General features: G+C 42.6%; 1 protein-coding gene across 4 annotated transcripts in view; it reads right to left on the bottom strand.

Annotated features, from left to right (window-relative positions):
• ADGRF5 (adhesion G protein-coupled receptor F5) overlaps nucleotides 1-13,460 on the bottom strand; it is a 41,078-nt gene that overhangs the window by 2,231 nt on the left and 25,387 nt on the right. For 3 of the 4 annotated variants that reach the window (XM_059843010.1, XM_059843009.1, XM_059843008.1), the window contains 10 exons: nucleotides 11,419-11,652; nucleotides 9,900-10,064; nucleotides 9,550-9,768; nucleotides 9,074-9,292; nucleotides 7,698-7,850; nucleotides 6,284-6,480; nucleotides 5,532-5,711; nucleotides 2,690-4,057; nucleotides 1,681-1,722; nucleotides 1,523-1,582 (listed from right to left, as the gene is read on the bottom strand). In XM_059843010.1, the coding sequence (XP_059698993.1) occupies nucleotides 1,523-1,582; nucleotides 1,681-1,722; nucleotides 2,690-4,057; nucleotides 5,532-5,711; nucleotides 6,284-6,480; nucleotides 7,698-7,850; nucleotides 9,074-9,292; nucleotides 9,550-9,768; nucleotides 9,900-10,064; nucleotides 11,419-11,652 (2,837 nt within the window). Of the gene's footprint in view, nucleotides 1-371; nucleotides 990-1,522; nucleotides 1,583-1,680; nucleotides 1,723-2,689; nucleotides 4,058-5,531; nucleotides 5,712-6,283; nucleotides 6,481-7,697; nucleotides 7,851-9,073; nucleotides 9,293-9,549; nucleotides 9,769-9,899; nucleotides 10,065-11,418; nucleotides 11,653-13,460 lie in introns of those variants that run through there. The other variant, XM_059843011.1, reaches the window with a different exon arrangement.

The raw sequence follows: 13,460 nt of genomic DNA, 5'->3' as shown, positions 1-13,460 counted from the left end.
TTTTGTGAATGGAGATTGTTCTTGACAGCCAGCAGCCTGAGATAATACAAGGCAAATTTAACTTGACACGCTAGAGGGCATTGGAACACAACTCTCCGCAGTCCAGATACAAAGGAAGGAAGGAGGGAAGGAAGGAACTTTCTGCTGCTAAAATTAAGTCTCTTTTTTGGTTCTGGCATGGTTGGAGAATTTAATGGGATTCCTCCAAGGATGTATTAAAAAAAGGTATGAGCACCACATCTTTTTCTGTTCAGCCCTTCTTCATTATTTAGTTGTACTTTGGTGGGGGAAATTAGGCAGTGTTTGTACTGTCACCTGCATCATAAGGCGGTGGAGAAAGAGGGTAAATGAATCACATATAAAACACTTAATCAAGGACTTTGATATTGCTTTATTTGCTCATTCTCAGACCTCAACAGGCTGGAGAAATTTAATGACAGGAATCTTTTGAAGTTCAGCAAGGGAAGTTCAAAGTCCTTCTGCCCCTGGGGAGGAACAAACCCAATGCCAGGACATACTCAGCCCTGACTCATTAGGACAGAGTAAAGACAGAGCCAGACTTTTCTCCTTGGTGCCCAGTGGAAGGACAAGAGGCTTTGAGAACAAATAGAAATACAGGAAAACCCACTTAAGATGAAACTCTTTCACTGTGAGGGTGGTCAAACACAGGAAAAGGCTGCACATAGGGTTTGTGGTGTCTCCATCCTTGGAGCTACTCAAACCCAACCGGACACAGCTCTGAGCTCTAGATGCCCATGCTCTGATGGGAATATGGTGCAAGATGAACTCTGAGGGTAGTTTCCAATTTCAGCAATTCCTGTGGAAACTGGAGTGATTTGATCCAGTGCTGTTCTTCTGAACTGACAGTTCAACCTTAATGGACTCCTTAATTCCTTTGAGCCTGTGTTCTCATCTTCTTAATTATCCTTGCTTTTAAGTCGGCTTCCTAGTTCTTTAGCAATACCTGTACAGGCTCTTCTGAATAAACCCTGTTCAGATACCAATATAAAAATCAAGCTTTATTGTCATATAAGGGTGATGCCAGCACCATTGGCAGCTCGGGAAGAGGGGAAGGTGAGTGTTGGAACTAGATGATTTGAAGGTCCATTTCAACCCAAACCCTTCTAAGTTTCTTACACATCCTGGCATTTTTTGTTAAGGTGTTATAAATGCAGAAGTGTAAACTGAAACAATAATTCCCCAGGAAGTTCCCCTTGCATTTCTCTCAGGTTGTGAATAAATACTAGTGACAAAAAATTTTGGTTTCTAACTAAAAGTTTCAGTTACATTTTCTAGTTTCTTTCTTGTGGAATTTAAAGCAAATGTCCACTAACCGCCTTTTCATTTTTTTCCAATTTTTAACAATTAAAGTGGCAACTTTTAAAAAGGGGATATAATAATATTTATGTTGTTAGTGTCCTCTCCAAGTTGTTCTAATAAATAATCCAGAATTTAAAGTGCACAGGACAACATTAGACTACTCAGCACCAACTGAAATACATTTTTAGGTCAAGATTCTAACCTTTGATTGCTGTGAACTCCATTTGGATGATGAATTCCTCTTCAACAGGGCTTCTTGTATCTATTTGTTAAAAAAATTAGTTAATCAGTAAATACAGAAATTCGGTTCAAATTCCAACAGTATTTTGACATAATGTAAGAAACAGCTGGAATCCTTACCTTCTTATCCCAGAGAGTCCCAAAAACCAAAATGAATAATCCCTAGGAGACAGATAATTGCATTCATTTTTATGACAGCAGTCTTTTATTTCAATATCTCATAAATATCTCCAACATTGTCCATTTAAACTATTAAATGGTACTATTTAAACTTTCAACTCTTTGATAGAGAGCATGTTTCTAACTACATATCACATAGTGGACTGCTCATTTGGCAGCTCCCCAGGCCTGGTCTATTTAAATTCCGTGTTGATCTGGTCTATAAACTGACACAGATAGTTTGGTAGCACTAAATGTATTTGGAAAAAGAAATGTATGGAAGACATGCCCTACCTGTGCTCTCCAGGCAAACTAGTATTTTCCAAGAAAAAGGCCAGTGAGTTTGGTTTGAAGACAGCAGTTTTGATGCCACTCTTAACAATGGGAAATCTTAAGAATTCTCTTTAAAGAAAGAGTATGCATAACTATATTGTCCGTAAGAAATTTCCTTTTATTGGGATCCTACTGACCACCTAAATATGTCGCAAAAGTCATACTGACTGAATACTCTCAATGGTATATTTTTGTCAGTTTATCTCTTTATCATTAGTACTTCTCAGCTGATCTCGGTGACTTTCTTGTGGTTTATACTGGAACCCAAAAAAGCATAACATGATGATGCCTCCAGCTGCACTATAAATAGAAACAGGGATGCTCAAGTTTGCCCACCAGAACATAACAGGGCTGTTCTCCTGGTCTTCAGCAGTGAAGCTGATCCCAAAACTATTAGCAAAGTAGGGAGTTATCTTTAGGCCAGCTTTATCTATATGGCACATCTGCTAAGGCAGCTGAGAATATGAAATACTGCTGAATTCCTGGAATGGCTTTCCCAAAGAGTCCTTTTGGAATAAGGATGTGTTAGGCAAATTTAAGCTTTTCCCTGGTGTTCTTATGCCCTGCCAGGCACACTACTGCACTAATGTTTCTATGTTAAATCATAATAGAGGAAACAAAAATACGCGCAACTCACCTGCAAAGCATTGAACAGACTAAAGAGGATGTGGAAAGCTGGATGACTGTTTTTGATGATGGTGGCAAGGCCAAAACCCCAGGTGAGGCCTAACAGTGGTGTCAGGATGGCCACACTTTTGCCAATCTGAAACAGAGATTTCCTCTCCTGCCCGCTTGACCTATCCCCAATGGTTGGCCTCAGTATTTTTATTATAACAACTGCAGCAATGAACAAGTTCGTGGTAACAATGATCAAGGCAGGTATGACAAAGGCCAGGAGAGCTTTGCTGTCCTTCCAGTTGAGCCAGCAGACATCCTTTCTTGTGTAACTGTTCCTTGGCAGTGTGACAGCGATGGTAGTGACTGCAATGACAAAGGGGCACACGTATCCCAGGCAGAATGCCACCGCCTTCTGAGCAGTCTTACTCGTGTTGTGTAAGATGAACACCAGTCTGTAGAAAAGGATGAGGCCCAGGCTCAGCATCCAGAAAAAGACACACAGGTAGAAAAAGTGGATGAAGAAGGTGGCCATGATACAGATGTCTCTGCTCATCTGCTGGTTTTGATCAGTGATGGAGGCAGTGACAATGAACCAAACGTCAGCAATCAGCAGGGATGTAGCAATGTTGAGAATACAGACATGGCGCATGTAGGAGGTTGTGTTGTTTGTCACGTACTTCCAGACCAAGGATTCAATTATGATGCAGATCACCAAGCTCACGATCGAAATGGCCAGGCCAACATAGGAAATATAATTTTCAAAGATTAGCTCGGAGGATCTATCAGGTGACATCAGGATGGAGAATGATGTCAAGTGATTGCAGGAGCAAATGACATAATCTCCTAACTCTGTGGGTGTGCAGCCATGATTATCCCAGTCTCCCCTGTGATTGTTGAGTGTGAAGTTCCAAAAGACACATTTGGGCATCTTTAGAGACAAGTCTTTCTTTGCAAATGTCATATTAACATCAAACTTCTGGCTTCTGTTGCTGCTCAAAGTTGTTGTTATTAATAAAGCATTCACATATTCAAATGTTTTCCGGGGCAAAACGTGTCCAAGTTTTGAGTACATCACACTGACAATGGTTGAATTTTGGGTTAGAGTCTGGATTTCAGTTTCACTAATGAGCACGTTGACTGTGAGGTTTCCTGCACTGCGGAAGTCCTTGTTATAATCTGCGTTACTTTCCTTGACAACTACCCCTTGGAGATGAACGGTGTTTGCAGAGACAGAAGGAATGGTGTTATTAACTGGTTGGAGGCGCAAGGAAAAATTTTCTACTGACTGTAGTAACAAAGAACTTTGTCGTGTCATCTCTTTATTCAGGTCTTCCCAAGCTTCAGTTGTGGAATCGTCAACAATTAAGTCCACTGTGGATAAGAAATTCTGGAACAACAACAGAATAATGCAGTTACAGAAATCCCACACAATTAATTGTTGTTTCTGATAGTAATTTATGCGTGGTCCTAGAAGTGTCATTTGAAAAAGCCCAGCATTTTCTTATTTTGCTCAGTCCATGTCAAGTCTTCGGTTGTTTACCCTTTGCATACTCTGTTTGCAAGTTAAGGTTTCCAAAAGCAGAGTGTGTGACTATTTTTTATGTATTATTTGGTATTTCGGCATTGTTTGGCATTTTTGGCATCCTCAGCCTTCTTTCCTTTCTTTCTCAGTGTTCGTGCTGGCTTTGATTTCTTGGTGTCACATGTAGGGCTCTCTATCTACAAACTATCAAACCTTTTTGCACTTTTCTGTTCAGAAAAGCAGTGCTTTTCCTCTGGACCTCATAATCAAGGTTCCCAATTATTTCTAAGGTTTCTTTTGTTATTCATTTGTTGTTACATCCAACTTATTTTCCTTGCTTGATCATGGAATTTACTCTCCCTATTCCTATTTCAGACTTTTTTTTTCTATTCCTACTTCTACTCATGGAATCACAGAATAGTTTTGACATTTAAAGGTCATCCAGTCCAACCTCCCTTCCAGGTGGCAGGGACATCCAACCTCATCTTGGACACTTCCAGGGTTTGGGGCATCCACAACTTCTCTGGTAAATCTATTGCAGTGTCTTACTGCCCTCACAGCAAACAATTTATTCCTATTTATAGGAATTTATAGGAATTCCTATTATTTATACATAATCCAAACCTGCCCTCTTTCAGTTTAAACCATTGTTCCTTGTCCTGTCCCTACAGGCCTTGATAAAAAGCTTTTTTAATAGTCCCCTTTAAGTATTGAAAAGCTGCAATAAATTCTTCCCTGAGCCTTCTTTTCTCAAGGCTGGACAACCCCAACTCTCTCAGCCTGTCCTCACAGGAGATCTGCTCCAGCCCTCTGACCATTTCTGTGACCCTCCTTTGGACCCATTCCAGCATGTCCACATCCTTGTTGCCCTGTGGACCCCAGAGGTGGATGGAGTACTCCAGGTGGGATCTCACCAGAGCAGACTAGAGGGACAGAATCACATTCCTCCATCTGCTGGTCACACTCCTTGTTAAGCAGCCCAGGACATGTTTGTGTGTCTGGGCTGCAAGAGAACATTGCTGGCTCATGCCCAATTTTTTATCCATCATCCCTTGTCCTTTCCTGTCTTAGAGTGCTGGAGATATCCACGTGTTCCTAAAATATTTCTAGTTGCTAAGCTTACAGCAGCTTCTCTTTCATGCATAGGCTCCTTGTCCTCATCATTTTGAGTTCTCATAAACTTTTTTGTATCTTTGCTGTCACTTCATCTCATTCCCTTAACACTTTCCTGATCTTGATCCTAAGCAAGTATGAAACTTCTTCAGGGAAAACATCATTTTCTCTGACAAAAGGGACCAAAGGGCTTGGTAGGTATAGATAAGACAAAATAAAACCTTACTTGCATAGTGAGCTCCTCTGCCTCAACTGGGATGGAGGAGACCATATCCAGGATGGTAACAATTGCACCTAGGTTTGCTGAAGAATTGTTTATTGTGGTTAGCTCCTTTTTTGTCTGTTCCTTAAGCTGTGCAAGGTAGGAGGGTAGTTGAACTTTTGCCTCAGGGCTGCTGACCAAGGACTGGAACAGAAGATAACAGCACATGACTTGTGTGAAATCCTCTAACCTGGCTGGGAGAAAGGTGACTCTGGATGGTTTGTGGATGGGAAGAGCACTGTGGGATGTTACCAAGGCTGAAAACCAAGGCCTGGCACCCATCTGTCAAGCGCAATGGCCAAGGGTGTGGGCACTGTAGGAAGGGCCTGGGGATGAGGCTTGGCAGTGGCCTGGAGCTGTTCCTGTGGCCTCACTGTTGGTGTGCTCTGTAGCATGCTCTGGGCTTGTGCCTGAGCACAGCTCAGGGAACGCTCCAGGCCAGGAACTGCTCCTTATGGATGCCATGGACACGGTCACCTTGCCTGGGAACAGAGCATTCATGTGTATGGACATTATCCATGCAGTGCCTCAGGCCCTCTGTGTCCCAGGAGGGGCCTTGGCTCTTTTGCTGGCTGGTGTAAATAAAGCCAAACATTCTTCACATCTTTTAAAAGAAACTTTTAAACGCTTCATATATTTTAGATTATGATAAGCAAAAATCATGCAACCAACACTTTTTCTCCCCACCCCAACCTCCACAGACCCAGAAGTGTTACCTCAGCACTAGCCAGCAGGTCATTTATTGGTCCAGACAGGCAGTCATTCCTTGCAACCTTCCATGAGCTGTTGATGCACTGGTAAGTTGTATTGCCTCGAGTAAAACCTTTTGGATTTTTTACATCACAGCATGGCTTTATTAATATGGCCCTTTCTGTTCCAATGCCCAAGCTGTCTGAGCAGGAAATTTTCTTACCTGTACAGAGAGGAGACAGAGACAGAAAATAAGAAGCAGGGAGATGAATGAATTTCCCTCACAAAATCTGTGGTCTGTTCAAAGATCTTTAAATTAGGATTTCAGCTTACTGTTTTCATTGATTATGATCCTTCAGGGTGTATATGTCTCACAATCCTTATTTTTATGAATCAGGAAATGAAAAAAGCAATCTAATAAAGCTCCAATTTTTGAGTACTGAATCAAATCAACAAACCAACACCCAAAGACTTAGATTTATCTGTTAGACTACAGGGTTAGACAGAGTTGGAGTGGGATTATATCGACCATTAAGCAAACAGTAATGAATACAAAATTTATTCTGTTAAGGCACTCAGCACTGCTGTGGCACTAACAGGAAATTCATTAAGACCTTCATAGTGAGGCCTCAACACCTTTTTGATGAACCGTGGGTGTTGCTAATTGTCTTTGATTGGCTTAGTCATATCAGTAAGTATCTGCTGATTAAGGTGATTAAAGTAATTAAAGTGTCTGCATATTTATTGCCTAAGAGAGTGAAATCTGGCAGATACAGTGATTCAACTGTAGGTACCACTGCTGTGGAACAAAGAACATTTCAGCATCGGGGGATGTGCAAGATTTCTTCCTTTCCAATTTAGAATAAAAGAGCTGAAATATCCAAATTCTTGTCAGAACTAAACATCAAAGCTGGATTTAGCAATGCTGAACTCTAATTTCAAAACGTTCCCTGCAGAGCTGACTGGAAGCTGCCCTGGTCTCTGCAGCACCTCACAGAGGTTGCCCTTCTTGTGTTCAAAGTGGAAGTGCTCTCCCACAGGCTGTCCTCCTGAGCCTGATGAGGCACCAGAGTCTTTGATCCTTGCTGAATTGTTGGTACAAGCTGGAAGCTGCATGACCACATTTCAACACAGGGGATGAAGCTTGGTGGTGCAGCCTGCAGTAGTGATTAAACTGTCACTGCTTTGGAACATACTGGGTCCACTCTCAAATACAGCAAAGACAACACAATAATCTTGTCTATTTTTTTTTTAATTACATGAAAACTGATATTTTCCTCTGTGTGTAAAAATTTCCCATCAGAAAAGGAGACAAAAGTTCTTGGATAACGAAAAGCTGTTTCTGTTAGATGTCACTGGTGATGAATTTGTGGCACCTGATTTAACAAAGATATTGTAATGTCCTATATAACAGCTATAAACAGTAACTTTTTTCCTTACCAGGTATCAAGTGCAGTCTTATATGTTCACTGTCAACTCCCTGTCCGATGCGGTTGACAAACTTGCAATATGCCACAAACTCTTTCTCTTTGTTGCATTCTTTTTCCGTGTGATTGTACATGTAGCAAAGCAAATTGTCTTTTCTCCTTTTCTCTGTACAGATGGATGAAGCAGGTTAACACAGATTTGGGGTCAGTCAACTAAAACCAGCAGAAAGCATTGGCAAAACTTTATTTTCTGTGGGTGCTAGAAAAAAAAACCTTTCCTTTGTCAGAACACTCCCTCTCTGTACGCTGACCTCTGTGTCTTACTCCCTCTGTAATAAGTCTGGCAGCTGCTGCGTGATCAATACCTTTTTATTTACTGCTGTGTGAGCAAATCTTCCCCAAACCCTCTTAACTGTGCAGTAACCAAAATTTGCTTTGAAAATAATTTTTGAGACTACTCTTCCTGCCTTTACCACAGGTGTTTCAGTTAGGTTGGGATAGTGTTCAGCTGTTCTTACTTGGTTCCTTTGAACCCAGCATCTGTGCCACACTCCCCTGTTCTTCAGAATGCCTGTGCCTGAGGGTGAGTCTCCAGCTGCAGTCTCTTCCAACACCATCCTTGCCTTTTTCTTAGCTACTGAAGGCCTCCTCGGTCTCCACCTGCTTTACTACTCAGCCAGTTGTTTTTGTACTCGTGCATGTTTCCTGAGTTATTTTTGGTAGATTGTATTTGCTTTTGTTTTTTCCTCAAAGTAACATTTTTATAACTCGCTCAAAAAATTCTACTATATAAAAAGCAACTTCTTGAAAACTTACAGTGTATAAAAACATGTCAGGGAAGTGGCAGAATTGCCCAAAATTTGAAGACATAGAAGTGTAGGCTTTTGTATTGTTAATGACGTGCCCCCTGTATCCTCGAAGAAAATGGAGTAGTTTTTTGAATTGCATTCTTAATGGGTTATACTTGACATTTTTCATTAATTAGTAGATTTTCTTAAGTAACATTTTCTCAAGTTCTCTTAAGTAACGTTTTTTATGGAAGATAAAAGCAAATAAAAGGAGTACAGCAATTTCCAATCTGCAGAAGGGTCAGGATGCTCACATTTCCCTGCCTGGCAAGTCAAACCAAATGTTGAGTTTACCTAATATGTATTTATCACTATAGCAGTGACTTCAGTTCAGTGTTAATCCCAGACATGTTCTCCAGGCATGCTCAACATCCTATAAAAATCCATTTCTCTTTTTTTGCACCCTCAGAAGTGCTCTTGGGTTGTCATGAAAGCAGCAAGAATGACTTGTTTACACAGACCTAACTGAAAACAAAAAACCCAGAGACTGGGTTGTGACACAGAGTGAAACTAATGATTCTGCAAGTTTATTGTGTCTTACCAACTTGAAATTCATTTTGTTGAACCACAAATGTAACCCTGTAGTCTCTCACAGTCTTTGCACTTATGCAGCACTCGAGGGCATGTGGCACTTGGCACTGTATCGATGTTGCAATGGGGTCTATCAGGATGTTCTGCTTCAGGGGCAAGGAAATCACCTCCATGGTAATGTTGGCAGAACTGTCCAGGTTTTTCTGGGAGAATGTGCAGATGTAGGTGCCTAAAAGAAGTGATACAAAACCATGTCTCAGTCGACAGAAGTGCTCCTCAGCTTTTGCATGGTCATGAATGCTGGACAAACACAGTGCTGTTTGCAGCATCAAGCCTTGATGTCCTTCAACACTTAAAATTTTAACTCTGGGGCTTTTAATTTATTGTGGCCAGGCTGCACAGTGATTTGTAGGGCTAGGGATGCTGTAAATTATCTGGTACAGAGATTTCATTGCCTTCGTAGCCAATGAGACCAGATTTACTCACCTCTCCAGTCCTGCGAGGCAGACTTCACAGTGAGCACAGACATGGCTGGGAATTTGCTATTTTTGATGCACATATCACAGTCTACTGGTTTTGTGCCGGTTCCAGACTGGATTTTCCAACTGATGCTGTCAAAATTGCTCACATCACTTTCACATGTTACATTGAACCCGTATCCCTCGGAAACTGTTGAGTTTGTGCTTGAAGATATTGTTACGTGGGCTGAGACAATACAGGACAAAAGTCACATTAATGAGAGTTACTTTTAATCATTTTCTCACAAATTCTGTGTGCCACAGAGGCCATCTGTGCATTAAAGAGCTGTTGCTCTGTGACAAGTCCCTGCCCCTCACCTTTCCTCAGGTACGTGACTGCGATGCTTCGAGCGCGCCTGGCTCCGTGCCCCGTCTCCATCTCACACGTGTATGTGGTCACTGCACCTGACTTCTCAGGGGGGCACAGGGACTCACTGATGTTGAGCTGGTATCCAGTGCAGTTTCCACTCAAGATGGTTACTCCTAGGGAGAAATAAGCATTGTTTGAAAGGTTTTGGATGTCCAAAAATACCTCTGGAAAGCACAAGCAATTACTCCAGCCATGGAAACACTTGTGGGTTTGTATGTATTGACATCATGACTTTTAACTCATCATCACTGAAGTTCATTCACATCTTTTGCTGTGGCAACACTCACAGAGTGGCAGCAGTCAACTCTGTGCTGAGATTCCTCCTGCCAAAACCAGTCACAATGCAACCACACTGCTTGGAAATCTCAGGGTCAATCAAAATGAAGAGCATTCTGGTTAAGCCTAAGCTCATTATCTGTGATATTTAGGGTGAGTAAAGGTAAGTAAAACAGGAGTAAACACTGCAGATTTTAATGCTGTCTAATTTTGAAGTAAAAACGTGGAGGTACTTGACAGTCATTCAACTTAAAATCTGAAGAGTGCTGGCTTAGCTGTGAGCACTAAAGCTGTCCCACGCTGCAGCTGACAGGAAAAGTTGACATGAGCACAGAGCAGAGTTCCTGGGGGAAAGCCTGGCCACAGGGAATCAGGGGTAAAGCCCATTGCAGTGAGCCAGGATCCCCTCTCTCTGCAAGTGCTGCTGCACTCTGGCAACTGTCCTCTGAGGAAGTGCCTGCGTGCATGAGCTTTGAAGATTTTATCTCAGTTTGCTGTCCTGCTTTCTGCAAAGCTTCATTTATGGCCAATAGTTAACAATAAACAGTTACTTCATGCTCATAAAATATTAAGAGGGGCAATAGACCGTTAGGGTGATGGTTCGTAGACATTTATGAGCATTTCTTTTCATGTTACTTTGTAGCTCTTTGTAGCACATTTACTTGGTGTCTTATTAACTCGTCATATTGGAAAGCCTTACGGGATGCCTCTGACCCAACTGGTATGTGAAGTATCACAGCTACGGGTGGAGAGGCAAACAATGCTCATATTTATCTGTATTGCAGCTCTTTCACAGTGCAGCACTTGCACCTCACGACTGCCAAATCTCAGTATGTGGTACATGAAAGATCTTTGTACCCCAAGGGTGATTCCAGAGATAGCATAGATGCACTCATCCCTGCTCTCAAAATTAGACCATGCAGAAATAAACTTTCTGGAAGAATCTGGTGTGTTGCTGGTCCAGGCAGCTGTTCCCATCCAGGATGGCACAGTTTAAGGCATCAGTGTATGGAGATGCCTGAAACCCCAATGGCACCTGCACAACACATACAGAGCCTGTCCATCCCCCTGGCACTCACACCTTTGGAGCATACCCTGTATTCATCCTGGATTTGGGGCAGCCACTTAGGAGGAGACCTTTGAGCAGGGAGCAAACCTAACAAGTGAAAGCCAACCTTTTGTTAATCTTACCTGTAATGTTGATTGTTCCATTTACTTTCCAGGAAACCTTAAGCGATGTCAAGTGTCTGTCAATGCAACAGGACAGCTGAGGACCTTTTGCTTGCACTTCAGGACTGTTACAGGTGACATTGATGTCCTCAAAGTTTGGAGTGACATGCAGTGGAAAGACAGATATTGTTTCTGTGGCGTTGTGTATCTCTGTGTGATACAGACTGCTCCTTATGAACACGCAACTATAGGAACCTGTGAAGCATAAATGACAGTTTTTGCTGAGTTTGCCTCTATTTTGGAATAAGGAACTACTTCCACAGCTGTTTTTCACATGTCCCTACTCTGCAGTGGCTCTGCTACTTGCTGATCAATATGTACTCTCAGGTGACCTCCAGAATGCTTTCTGCAAACCCCTGGTGCCAAATGTATCTAGATTAGGATTCACTGTTGATGGGTACCTGAGATCAGTGTTCTCAGACCAAAATATTTCAAATCTGGATGAGTAGGTATTTTTGGGATCTGTATATTGCCCATAGTCCTTCTGGCAGCAGTATGTCATGGTAAAAAGATTCCTGCAGAGAATAGGTGACAGAGAGGTGCCCAGGGTGGACTCCACCAGAACTGGCCTCAGAGTGGAGGCTCTAAAGCTGCTCAGAAGGCACTGAACAGAGCAGAGTATTTATCACAGAATCACAGAATATGCTGAGTTGGAAGAGTCCTATCAGGATCATTGAGCCTAACTCTTGGTCCTGCACAGGACACTCCAACAGTGACACCATGTGCCTGGGAGCATTGTTCAAACACTTCTTGAGCTCTCAGGCTTGGTGCTGTTACCACTGCCCTTGGGAGCCTGTTGCCATGTTCAGTCACACTCTGAGTGAAAAACTGTTCTCAGTTATCCAAAACCTCCCCAGACACAGCTTCATGCCACCTCCTTGAGTCCTGTCCCTGGTCACCAGGGAGAAGAGATCTGCACCTGCCCCTCTGCTTCCCTTCATGAGGAAGTTGAAGACCACAATGAGGTCTCCCCTCAGTCTCCTCAATGCTGACCAGACCAAGTGACCTCAGCTCCTTCTCATACAGCTTCCCCTTCAGGTGCTTCATCAACCTTGTGGCCTCCTTTGGACTCTCTCCAATAGCTTGATGCCTTTTTTGTATTTTGGTGCCCAAAACTGCCCCCAGGACTTGAAGTGAGGCCTCCCCAACCCAGAGTAGGACAATGCCCTCCCTTGCCTGGCTGGCAATGCTGTGCCTGATGTCCCCTCAGGACATGGCTGTCCCTCCTGGCTGCCAGGGCACTGCTGACTCACGTTCAACTTGCCACTGACCAGGACCCACAGATCCCTTTCTCTTTACCAGCCACTCTCTCAGGCACAAGTCCCCTGGATGCAGCCAGGCTTGGTTTCAAGACTGGCAATCAGAGCTCCACATTTCCCATATATTTTAAGTATGTGGATTTCCCTTCCTTACTGGTATAGCCAAATGAGCAGACCTCTTACATAGGAGTGGAAACACCCAGATTCAGGGCATCCTCAGTCCAAAGAATTTTGGATCCACTATTCCTATCTCACATGCATGTGCCCAAATACCTGGTCACAGGCTACCCTTTTTGAAGCTGAATGTAGAATTCATGGTTCAAAGACATGAACAGAGCGGAAGCTTGAGCCCAAGCTCTGAAAATACATAATAATTCCCCTGATAGATCCTCCCAGAAAAATGCCACCAGTTTTCCTATTTCTGATTTTCAAAAATCCCTAAACATGCAAAACTGGAACTCTGAGCTTTGATTTAGTTAGGTCATGTGTGTGTAGGGGGCAAGGGCATTAAGGACAAATTCAACCACAGCCTCCAATCACCACACCAAAAGGGTGGGAAGGTCTCACAGCCAGGTAGTCACCACCATCTCCCTGGTATGATAATGAAGCCTGGCACTTAGAACACCCAGTCACATACAATCACTTTGGTCAGTTCAAATCTTACTGGCAATGCCAGTCAATACTTAAATTATGAATGAAAACAACAGGAAAATTATGAGGAGCAGTGTAGTTTTCACATTTCCT

The sequence above is a fragment of the Haemorhous mexicanus genome, chromosome 3 (assembly GCF_027477595.1).
Source record: "Haemorhous mexicanus isolate bHaeMex1 chromosome 3, bHaeMex1.pri, whole genome shotgun sequence".
In the NCBI taxonomy this organism is placed as follows: Eukaryota; Metazoa; Chordata; class Aves; order Passeriformes; family Fringillidae; genus Haemorhous; species Haemorhous mexicanus.
Note: the sequence above shows the minus strand (reverse complement) of the source record. Positions and strands in the feature narration are given on the sequence as shown.